The 13,122-nt window shown below is 34.8% G+C and overlaps 1 protein-coding gene across 2 annotated transcripts in view; it reads right to left on the bottom strand.

Annotated features, from left to right (window-relative positions):
• Positions 1-205: 205 nt before the first annotated feature.
• The window catches only part of LOC105839493 (monocarboxylate transporter 4), an 88,806-nt gene continuing 75,889 nt past the window's right edge, over positions 206-13,122 (bottom strand). For both annotated transcript variants that reach the window (XM_036283462.1, XM_036283461.1), the window contains 4 exons: positions 6,974-7,256; positions 5,889-6,063; positions 5,069-5,275; positions 206-2,197 (listed from right to left, as the gene is read on the bottom strand). In XM_036283462.1, the coding sequence (XP_036139355.1) occupies positions 1,749-2,197; positions 5,069-5,275; positions 5,889-6,063; positions 6,974-7,256 (1,114 nt within the window). In that variant the 3' untranslated portion in view covers positions 206-1,748. The remainder of the gene's footprint in view (positions 2,198-5,068; positions 5,276-5,888; positions 6,064-6,973; positions 7,257-13,122) is intronic.

The raw sequence follows: 13,122 nt of genomic DNA, 5'->3' as shown, positions 1-13,122 counted from the left end.
ATTCAAAAATAATTATGTCGAATCATTAAAAAAAATTATATTGGACATTTAACTTGGTTGCTAAAATGATCAAAACTTTTTGCAGCAATATTAATATGCTTGAGTATCCTATATAATTATTTTTTATATTCTAACATAAAATTATTTTCAGATCTGTATCTAGCTAAATTTTGAGAGAGATGCTGTAGTAAAATTAATTATTCTATTGGTATAAATGCAACCCGGACTTTAACATTAGAATACTAATATTAGAATTAAAAAATTTTGACATCTGAATTTGACAAAACAGACGATTATTTCGAATAACGTTAATATTATATATAGACATGTTTTACAACTCTAACACATACATATATATAGATTGCAACTTTATTATATTCATATAAGATGGTATATAAAACATATAAATGAATTGACACATACGAAGCCATTCAACCACGTCATTATAATCATCATTTACGTTTTTTTTTTCAATTTTTAGAAATAGTATACGAAAAGAACAATTTTGTTGAAGCAAAAATTTAATTAGATACAGATTGGAAAATTATATAGGACCAATTATATTCAACCAAGAAGATAGTGCTGCAAAAAATTTCAACATTCTAACAGCCAGTGCGAACGTCTAATATAGAATAGAACAGAATTTATTTTTGCAGTATACATAGTTAAGAAAGCAACTTTTACATTGTAACTTAACCACCCACATCCAGCCATTTAATTAATTAATTACTCTATTCTTTCCTTGTATCTTTAATTCGTTGAGCGTCTCGTGTAATTACTTAGATGGTCGAACATGATATTATCTTTGCATCTGTATTCAGACAAGTTTAGAAATATCTTTTTCATAAAAAATGAAAAAAAAAGATCGAATTTTTTATTATGTCTTTGCAACGACATTGCTTCTTCATCCGTCATACTTTGTCGTTGAATATGCGTTTAGCTAGCGGACAGTTCCCGTCGTTTCCCTGACAGTGACATACTTCAAACAAGCGCATTAACACGAATAAATACTTTCCTAGTGCGCGTATAATATACTTAATTTCATCTATTCGATACAGACTTTTTACGCCAATTCAATTTAATAGTCGATCGCTTAGCAGCCAGGAAAAGAACGTAGCGTGAGGGATATTTCTCAAGAACTTTAACTGTCATTCTTTCATGATTTACGATTGCACGAGTAGCTATCTTGCACGCGCGCAATTATTTCCCCTTTTCATGGTTCTACTATTTTTACTTTCCGTTTATACTTGCAACTGCGCGCCGGCTTTTACGCTAATGGTCCCCAACCTTCTTCAAGATCCATCCTAAATTTTCCGACAAATTATACAATACTTACGCGGACTACACAAAACACGTGGAAAATAACAGGGGGAGGGAAGACCTTCCAGCGAATAGTTGTGTAAGAACGAAATCTAATAGCGACGTAAATTATAAATATAAAAAAACGCGATAAAAAAAGCTTGTTCCCACACTACGTGACTTTCGAAGCATAAGAAAGGTAAGAAGATAAAAGCTTTTATAGAGACTTCCTGAACAACTCATGCAGATCGCGTCTCGATGAAACGCGATAGCGCGGCATCCTCTGCGTCACCGCAACGATAAGAATGCTTGTACGATAAGAATGCTGATAAATTTAAAATAAAAATTACAGATTGAAACGAACGCTGCCGAACTCTTTGGTTCCCATTAGCCTAGTGACGCGACCCGAGGATAAGGGGTCAGAGGGTTGCCAAAACACCCCTCTCGTCTTACACACTGGTGGTGATCTGTTCTATGACGGTGATGTCGCGGTGACGTCGCGGTGGCCTGGCACGGTGATACGGATCCTGATGGCCAAGGCCCTCCGGCACACTCTTGCTGGGCCTCAACGGCGTGTGGAACTGCGGATGGCAGTAGTGGTCGACGATCGGGTGGTGATGATCGTGCACCCGCTCGACGAACTCGCGCTCGCGCATATCCTCGACGTCCAGCGGCACGTGCAGGGATTGCGACTTGGGCAGCCGGGGCCGCGGCGGCGGCGGACACGCGCACGGCGGCGGCGGCGGCACAATCCCGAGGCTCGTGAGACGCGGCCCCGGTAGGATCGGCGACGCCGGCTGCCGTCCCCAGCCGACCAGGAAGAGAAGCGCCGCACCGCACAAGGAACTCAGCGTGCACGCGTAATAACCAACCCGCGGGCTGCTCGCGTTCATGTATCCTGGGGAAGGGACGAGATAGAAATGCGATTAAAGCATCGTACAATCTGAAGGATGATCTAAGACTTTTGGCTGAATGACGCTGAAGCTGGCCAAAAGTCAAATTTTGTTAAGTTATGATTTCAACTTTCGAATTATAATGTGTCGTCCCAATGTCTTACACAATATGCAAAATAGTCATTTTTTATCATAATTATTACAAATACATTAGTAATATATAGAAATATTTCTTTAAAGTTGAACAATTCAATATGTGTTTCATTGCGTTGGTTGATACAATATTAATAAGATTTCTTTTGCATAATGCATTAATAATAATTTAATGTAATTATAAAACATAGCACCATAAAAAATAAGATATTATATGCTTCTTTAATAAACGTTTATAAATATATTCTATATGCAACACAAAATTACTAACTTTAATTAAATGAAACTGTTTAAGAAAAATGTAACGCGGTACGATGTATTCTCTTTTATTTTATATCACAGTTTATAACATATAGAAAATAACAAGAAAAAAGTTAAGGTGCTCATAAGTGCTTCTGATAAAATATTGGATTACGAAGTGCATGTACTTTGCGTAACAAGCACATTTCATACAATAATCACAAAAACTTGTATAACTTATTGTATTTAAAGTGTAAAAAAGCTTGGTAAAAACTTATTTGTTTTTGTTATAAAATAATATTACTAATGTATTCAATAAACAAATAACTGTTATATATCATGTAGTAGGTGCGTATTTTGAAAAATATATAATCTAAAAACTAAAATCATAACTTGAAAAATTTTACTTTTCTTCGGCTTTTTTTAGATTTTAGATCATTATGCGATGAGAGACGGTGACTCGGAAGTCTTGGTGTCATATCGTAGGGACTCGGATGGAACTTTATTTTGCCGAAGAAAATTTTTCATAATTTTAAAAATACAAAGGAAATTTGCATGAAATATATGTATATAATTGGTAAAATAAAAATAAGATATTTTAAGATGGACTTATTAGGAGAAATCAGTGTTCATTTACAATATATCAATTACGAGATTAGTGTCAGTTATTATCATCGTAATTATTAATATTGTATGACAATTATATTACAAGAAAATATTGATTTTACTTAATTCATAATGGAATTTCATTTTTTCTTAAAACACTCTGATACATGCTGTTTATTTTATTTATTTTAAAATTTTGCATAATTTTACGAAGCTTTTGGCAGATAATACGCAAGGGCAAGGAAATTCTAAAATTACAAATTGATGAGATTCCAACGACTGTGAATTGAGCTTCTCAAAGTGACCAAAACTTGAAGTTCTACTAGTGCAATATGCTCGAATCTTACAAATATGTGTGACAGTTGTCACGCTTCCTTGAATATTCTCTCTCAGCGAGAGAGGAGACTGGAGGAGAGTATTTCCCAAGCCCGTACGTTATTATTATTAAGGACGCCGGCATTAAATTCATACACAGAGACCGTAAGACCATTAGTAGGGACGGATTTAGCGGAAGAGCGGATTTTGTCCACCTCGCTAGCTCTAAGGTTCTAATACTGTTGTACGGATGTTAGAAAGCACGAAGAATTTGCGTTTAGGAGGAAGTAATAACGCGCTTTATAATAGATATGACGTAAAGCCGGGAGCTTTATCAAAATATTATGTAGAAAGGGTATATAATAGTTCTGTCAGACAGTACGTAATATCCGCTGTCAGTTAAACGCAAAAACTCACGTTACATGAGAAAGGGAAAGAATAAATAGTAAGAGTATAATTTGCAACGTATTACAATTATGAGTGAAATTAGAATGTAATTTGAGTAACATAATTAAGCAAAGAGAAAAATGCCATTTTTTCATGAAGATGGATTTTAATACCTAATAATATTCGTCAAAATTAAATCATGTTTGAATTTTAGAGTAAACAGTTTTAGATAGGAATTTTTTAATATAAATATACGTACTATTTAAGAATAAATATTAGCCGTAGTTGATACAAAAAATTCCTTTTGAGGGTCAAAAGTTCTAACATATTTAATTTTGATTACAATAAAACTTCTTTAATACATCACATATCATAGTTACAATATTATGAAAAGTAAAGTAAATAGCTCTTCTTTGCACCTTTAACAAATGCAAATTTTTCAAAAATGTAACATAATGAAATAATTTGGAAACTGAATTCATTACTTTGTATTAATTATCTAAAAATCTATAGGAAATAACTCGTTCTGGTACTGAAAACTTATTTTTTGTTAAGTTGTGTAATTAGCGCGCAATGTGGATAAACTAAAAATTCTAAAAATTCATACAAATATTATTAGGCACAAAGATTTATCTTGATTGAAAAAAATGGCGCTCTTCTTCATTTAACTGTATAATTTTTTTAAACAAAAAGAAGAAAGTTTTGCCGAATGATTGCTAAATTATCTAAAAATTCTCTAAAAAGCTGAATATAAATCTGAAAATAATTTTTTTGATGCACCATTAAAATAATTATTATACGTAGGACGCTCAAGTTGATTACTAAAATAACAAAACTTTTTAGTATTGTTTGTCATACTTGAGCGTCCTTTATAATCATTTGAATGGCCCAACAAAATTATTTTCAGCAAAATTATTTCTATCATTAAAAAAAATTTTTACTTCAGTAAAACTGTTCTTTTACATACCTATAGCATTAGCTATTTTATACAGAAAAATATTTATATATGAATGTAAATATACTCCGCATGCGGGTGTAAGTTCGCGTTCCGATGAGAAGTGAAAAGATCGTTTCTGCGTGACCTGTCGTAATGATCTCCAAAATAAATCAAGGTTGACCCGAGGACCGTCCGTTGGAAACTAGTGCGCCTGAAATTTCGTATTACATGCGCGTACCTGTGAGAGGAACTCCGAGAAGGATGGGCAGGGCTTCCGCGGCTTGCACCAAAGCCCACGATCTGGCGAAGTGTCTCGCTCGCAGCCTCTCCAGGGCCAGCATCTTCAGAGAGTAGAGGGTGCCGCCGAGCGAGGCGCCGTAGAGAGCAGAGGCCAGCACAAGCCCGTGATAACCTTGCACGCTACCAAGCGCCACTTGAGCTACGGCTTTAAGCAGACGAGAAACCTAATTCGAATCAATAATCCCTGAGGCGTTGATCCTCAAATCTACAATTCTTAGGTCGTCCGCGCGCAAAATTCATGCGGCACGATTTTCTAGCCTGCACTTCTCGCTACGCGTAATTTCCTTCTCCGTGAGACTTTCATGTGCACAAACTCGCTCATGAATCTCAAATCAAAAAGCTGTTCCTCTCATATGACGTATCGTATTTCACAATTTCGCCGGATCTTATTTTCACTTGAAAGAGCTTTATTGCACGACTCTGCAGCGAAAAATGATCTATTGAAATGTTAGAGATACGAAAGCCCTTTTCGCAGTGTTGTTCCAATAAAATCAACATCAGAAGAAAGACATACAACAGAAATAGTGTGGATTCAGGAAATTCTATAGAAACGATAAAGAGTTTAAAAACGAAACGACATGGTTATTCTAAAAAAAAAAAAAGAAAAAGAAAACCGAGAAGAAATATACGTTGCGACAAAATACATTAGCTCGTGTGACAGCATCGTCACAGTACAACCCGAACATCTAGCAATTTGTACTTGTTTACTTGTTAACTACGGTCATATGTATGCAAAAGCGACCGCGAGGTGTACTGACCAACCCCGATGAGTGCCGCTTGACAGAGATATTGCCTGGACACTAGGCACTGAGCGGAAGGTCTGACGATAACCACCCCTAAAGCCGCGCATCCGAGTGCCGCCGCCAGGCCCAGAAAGGTCTGTAGCAGTACCAGGGCGCTGGCCTCCAATCCGTCCTGGTAGCCTTGCAGAGCCTGAAAGTGATGTTTCTCATTAAGGCTGCGCCGGGAAAGAACGTGCTGTATGGATCGGCCACGATAACGCGGACAATGACGCCCGTAACGACGCCCGGCGTCTAATATCGATTATCGAAATTGGTCCCGTCTATCTCCACGAGATTACTCCGGAAATCGCGAAATTAGGAAACCCCGATGCCCGCTTGATTCCGCGTCATTAAACCCTAAACAGTCACGTGCTGTAGCAACACCAAGTTGCCTCGCTGTCGTTTCGGTATATTCGGCGAGCGTTCTTTTGTCCGATTTGAAAACGAAATGGCTGGGGGGACTTTTCTCCAGCTTGACTCGACCAAAGATAGCAACGTGTATCCGTATTGTTGCTGACATATTGTTCATAATACGTGTTACTGTCAGAATCACAGCAACTGAGTTCGCATTTGGCAAATTGATGTCTACGCGATACGACAACTTTGGGTCGAGCAACTTGTCGCTTTGCAACTTTGAAATCGTCATCATCGAAATTTGTGCTGTTGTCACTATGTCGCTATAATAATCTGTAGGATTACACAATATTGTTGCATTACCGACAATGCGAGATAACTTTGATGCTGCCATCTTGCCATTAAACTACTGGCGACGCTTACGTACGTATATTGCCCGCATGTTGCTTCGACCGTCGATGTATCGATTCGGAATCGTTGAAGGCAAATACACGGCGAGTTGCCAACATCACAAGCAGTCGCAGTTTTTGGCGCAATTTTTGACACGTTTGGGAAAGTGATACTTTGTAACGCTTCAAAAGACAAATTGACAACGAGAGATGGAATAAAATTTTCGTCACTTCCACGTTTCCTCTGGAAATAACAACTGTCTGAAGAGACTCGTCTTCAAAGAAGTAAAATCCTTCACAATCACTGAGTGCACTTACGATATAGAAAGCTGGAGTGTAAAGACCGAAACCAGCAGCACCGGCGGCGAGCATGAGCATTCTCACAGGACGCGATCCCAAGGGGCTCAGGTCGACCAACGGCTGCCTCGGTGCCTTGCTCGCGGATTTCTTCTCTTTGAGTTTGCTGCGCTGAATTTTTAGATGTAATATAGCTCGCCGCTGCGGGTGGTACAGCGAGGCACTCCGGTAAATCAGCCCCAGGAAGAAGGCCAGGGAGAGCGCTCCGGTTACCGATTGAAGTCCCAGTCGCCAACCCAGCTTCCTGAAGGTACACAGCACGGTTACGATCATCGCAGGAAACGTCGAATCAGCTGACGACCGTTCTGCCGGCCGTGTTCTTGCGCTCCCTCCGTAGCTACGTCTCGCAGCTACGTTTTTGTACTATCAGTGAAAATTACTACGCTTGCATTTCCGAGAGAAAACTTTCCGCGCTTTGCAAGCGTTTTTCTGCGTTACAGTCATACTCGCTCTCTCATACGCAAATTATCTCCAAATGTTGAAAACATTTTTTTATGCTTGAAGATAATTGCGTTTATAGTACGCGTTTAAAAAAAAAAAACGCATTTTTTTTTCATATTTTGAAACAAATCAACACTACAGATAAACTAAAATAGATGATTCGTTATACATGATGCAACAGTATCAAGTTCGAGTAACTTAAAATAATTCGATTTTATCGTCGTTATATCAGTATAAAAATGAAGTAATATTTTAATCGAAACATAATCTTATCAGAAAGTAATCGCGAAAAAAATCGCCGTAAATAATTAGTTTGATATAAAGTTATTGACGTAAAGTTATTGAACGATAAAGTTCGATGTAGATTTTCGAAGCTAAAACGCACATTATTTTTGCACGACTTTTGCAACTTGTTCAAAAAATCGTGTAATAAAGTGACTCTTGCGATTTATGGTGCGCAGCGACGACTCCAAATTATTTCGTTACTCGAGAAGTTATGAAATTCACATTTATACGAGCGCATCGCGAGGCAGTATTGCTTTCGAGGAAAAATATCCATTCACGCGCTGTTATTTTAGCAGAAACTTTATAAAGAAACGCGTTAAACCTGTCAAGTTTTAATGCTCTGCAAACATTTAACGATCTTTAATATTTTCATTGCGCGGTGTGAACCCGTAAGCTAGGAAGTCTTTGTTTATTTTATTATTTGACGAAAAACAAAGTGAAAGTACAAACGAGATAAAAATACTTGTGCAAAGTGACAGTTTTAAAAAAACTACGCGAGCTTACGTAAAAAAAGGCTGAAGCGTGAATCGTCGACCGGCAAATTATAAAGTTGAGATTAAGAGATAGGAGGCAATTAAAAAAAAAGTAAAAAAAAAAAAGAACTGTGCCTCAGCACATTAAACTTTGAGCGGAATTAATCCGCTAGGAAAATATAATTTTTTTTAACTCCCAGTGTACATAATATAATTACAAAGTTAACTCTCTCTCTCACTCGTTCTAGTTACTAAAAAAATATATACAAAGAATGTGTTCTTTTCTAATAAATCCTCTGTATTTTCTGGATTTTCCCCTCAAGTGGAATACTTACAGACGCCGTAAAATTCTTTATGTTCTCCCGTTTGTGTGTGAGAAAGGCGAATGTTTGCAAACAGTTGCGCTATAAGAAGATTAAAATAAAACCGAGTTCTCTCTCCGCGGAATATATTTCCACATACGTCGGTACGAAGTTACGTTTTAATCCTCCCCTGGTGTAAGGATAATGAGACCCCTCTCCCCGTTCGGCTCATGACTATTCATAGTACATATCCGGTACGTTTTTATCACGGATACGAGCCGTTATCTCTCTTCGTGGGGCAGTTGAAATATATTTTCCGATACGCGCGCGCGCGCGCGCGCTACGCGCCCGCCTTCCCTCATTCGCGCTCCCCGTACGATACGGAAACGCATATTAAATGTTTATCACGTATGTCCTGGGTCAGAGACGATGACGGTTCGGCACGTGTAATAAACCGCTTGCCGTATTAACCGCGCGTTCGCTCGATCGGTCGGTCGATGCGTTCGATACGCTTGGGAGAGAAATGGCGAATTATTCGGCAAAAAGCTGGCTCTCGTGGCGCATCCGCAATTGGAATGCGTTTTGACGACCACGGCTTTGTCGTTATTTTACGAATTGAGTGTGTGTGTGTGTGTGTGTGTGTGTGTGTGTGTGTGTGTGTGTGTGTACAAAAAATTTAAGGAGATCCTTGTTTCATTTTATGAAGGTAACAATCTATGAACTGTATGTTCTAAACTAAAATGTTTTGTTCTCAAAATATAGAGAGCATTAAAGAAAAAAAATTTCGAAAATTATAAAAACGCTTAGAGATATTTTATTTAAATTTAATATGCGTGCATGTAATATTAAGAATCATCTTTCAGTATCGATAAAATATTTTTAGATCCACTAAGGATGTGCGTATTAGGTATTATCATATTAAGTTCTTTTAGTGGGAGAATGAACATTTGTAGAGCATTTATATTTATATTTTCTTCATAAAAGAAGCCAACAGATATTTTTAAATTTTTTATACTTATTTAGAAAACACTGATTGTGTGTGTGTGTGTGCGTGTGTGCGCGCGCTTTTTTTGTACGGATCGTGTTTTGCTCAACAACCATGTACCGTGCCCTATCCGCCGGCCTACGCATATGGTAAAGTTAAATCATATTGCATACGGCCTCCCACGCGATATAATAGAGAAGGTTGAAAAATTTATTACACAATCGACGTTTCAGAGATATAGTCCCGAAATTTACGGTAACGTACAAAGGATAATCGATTTCCAGGGAGGAAGGGGGAGGCGAGACACGCAATTTCGCGGAAATAAATAAATTCCATGCAGTTTAATCTGGATTCCTCTTTACGACTATCACTTCGCTCGAGTGAATATCATTGGATCAATTGGTTGGATCAATTAATACGAAACGTGATACACAATAGGTTGAATGAGTAACGCACAGAAATTTCTGCGGTATACTACATGTAACTTGATAAATTTAATTCGATAGATTTAGTTCGGTGGGTCTGTTTAACGCGAGTTGACAAAAATAATGATTAAATCGTTAAGAACAATGTTTGATGCTCTTAATGTACTTTTCACTATAAATTAATGGATATTTCTCCTTCGCTTGAACTTTCATCTTTCGAGTTTGGAAAGAAGTGCCATTTGCCGCTTTGGAAAGAGAGGACGAAGAGGGAAAGAAGTATGAAAGCGTAGAAGAGATACCACTTGAGAGAACAAATCTAATAACACTAACATAATCGTAAAAAGAAATTTGTCTGGTGAACCACATCCGCAATGCAGTGATTCTCACGCGAGATAAAACGTAGATTACCTAGCTAGTTTCATGCTAATATTAATTTACTAATAAATTCACTTTGCTATCAAAAAATGTTTTTAATTGAAATAAAACTGTACAAGCGCAAATTGTGTAATAAGTTATATTCGTTTTATCAAAGTTTTTTGTACGCAACATAAATTATTTTGTAAACCAATATAGCCTCGAGATAATTGAAACTCTGATAATTCTCTTCTCTCAATTAAAATGTTCTTCTCTCATTTAAAATGTTAAGTAGAAAAAAATACATTATTTAAGAAAGAATATTTGTTCATCGTTTAATGATCGAGTTTCTAATATCATGCATTGTTATTTTTGTGTTAATTTCTTTTCACCGCGTAAGTAGGAGGAACTAGAGCTAGTTGATCAACTTTTCAAATTAAGAAATATTATTAAAAAACAAGCCCTATATCGGTTACTACTAAATATTAAATATTTAGGCTATCTAATAATATTGTAATAATAAATAAAAAAACTAATAATTGATATGAGAAATTGTGTTTATCGAATACGTTCCTTATGTATTAAGTAGTCGGGATAAGTTGACTATAGTATTGTTGAATTAAAGAAATGATATATTAAATATAATAATATATATTACAGATATTATTAACGTATTTCTCAATATATTTTTATTTTCGTATAATTTACAAAAATTGAAATAAAACTCACATTTAATTATTTTAATAATTTTCAATTTTTACAATTTCCAGCTCACATGAACTATGCGTCACGCATTAGTCCGTCTTGAAATAGTCTAAACTAAAGTTGAAATATGTAAACAATTAATTAATTATTTCATTTTAATTTTAAAAAATTAATAAGTAATTTGATAATACTGATGCTCATGAGGATTTTAAAGCACTTTTTGTAAAAAAATTCATTGCAATAACATCTCAGAATTTGAACCTAGATTTTCATATATTTTTGGCGGTATCTTGTAATTAGATAAATTTAAAAAAATGTGATATTACATATTCCGACTTCAGTTGAGAACTAAATTTCAAAGCCGATGAATATGCAGCGCGCAATTTACATAAACTGGTAATTACAAAAATTATTATTAAGCACCAAGATTCATTGTAAATCGATATAAACTCTCTCATCTTGATGTTTGACATTTTTATCCAAATTTTATTTATTATTGTTAATTTTTAATTATAACATAAAAATTTTTTTAAATGTTTAATTTTTAAATTATTTCTCGATAACAAGCAAAGTCACTTATAAATTAAATATATCTATAGAAAACAAAAGAATATTATAACATTCATCACTATCAAAAGTATTTAACACGTGTATTTGTTATCTCAGGATAAGATTGATTTGTTAATATATTTTTTTTAAGTCGTAGTATAATATAAGACGTAGTATAATATAAAATAAATTATACGAATATATTAAGTAAAATCAATACTTAATATCTAAACAGAGATGGAATATTTAGACAATTGCATAACAATTTAAGAACAAAAAATATAAGACTAAAAATATTTAAGCAATATTTAAAATAAAATGTATATAATATAATTAAAATTAAAAAGAGAGATCAACAATAATTATAGCTGGATTTTAATTGTAAAATTTTTACTTGCCTATATAATTTTTAGATAATACTTCGTGCTTTTTGAACAACATGCTATGGGAAAAATAAGTACAGTAGGATTACAAATAATTCAAATAATTTGTTTACATAATCGTGGGCTCCAAAGTGGATTATAACCGTACTTATTTTTCCCAGAGTGATTCTGTGCCGAAATATTTTGAGCAATTAAGCAGCAATGTCTGCTGTATCTACAAACATGGCTGTAACTACCTCTAGAACTTTGTTTTGAATTTAATTTTGAATGTAGATCCAATTAGTCTACTTATCCTTACATAGTCAATAACTCCAGTCTCCCTTACTATTTTGAGCATTTCAAGATATTTCCATATTTTATAGTGTAAACTAGTTCGGCATATCGTCAACCTGTTAGGTAAACTTATCCAATTATCGAGTTACTTATACATCGACTTAGGCAGTTACTCTAACAACCTGATGATATTATATCCATCGATCTAGAAGAGCCCAATCTCTATAATAATTGGACATGCTTTTATACCTAACAGAAACTGCCACACATAGCAGCGACAATTAAGTGCACGTTTAATAACCCGCATGTATAGCATTTTATCTATATACAGGTTGACAAACATGAGAGTTAAATTACGGTAAATATCTCGCCTTCGTCAACAGAAATTTCAATCAACATTCATTAATTTATAATCACGATAATTTTATAAAATAAAAATTACGTCGTAATGTTTATTTTTCTTTACTTCCAAGCAAAAGTTACTTTTTTGTAATAACATATGTTATAAAATAGCAGATGTATAAATTACACACACACACACACACATTCATACATTATATATATATATATATATATATATATATATATATATATATATTCATACCCGCTATTTTATAATACATTTATAAAATTGTCTAAAGATTTTTTAATTATAGAGTCGTATGAAAACTAAGAAAACTCGTTCCAATATCAAGGTACATATTGATCATTTAATATTAAAAATTGAGAGCTTTATATAATGATTGAAATCTAAGGAACCACATAATAAAATGTTGCTCTTCAACATCATTTTAATAAGATTCTAGGTTTAATATGAAACGCACGTTAATTAAAAGAAATACACGCATGATAGTTTTACGCGCGTTTAAAATTACGTCAAAAAATTACGGCTTCTAATAAAAGTCGTAATTAAATAAAGAATAAAATTTTGTTAT

Source organism: Monomorium pharaonis, chromosome 2, assembly GCF_013373865.1.
Source record: "Monomorium pharaonis isolate MP-MQ-018 chromosome 2, ASM1337386v2, whole genome shotgun sequence".
In the NCBI taxonomy this organism is placed as follows: Eukaryota; Metazoa; Arthropoda; class Insecta; order Hymenoptera; family Formicidae; genus Monomorium; species Monomorium pharaonis.
This window is presented reverse-complemented; position numbering and strand designations above follow the sequence as displayed.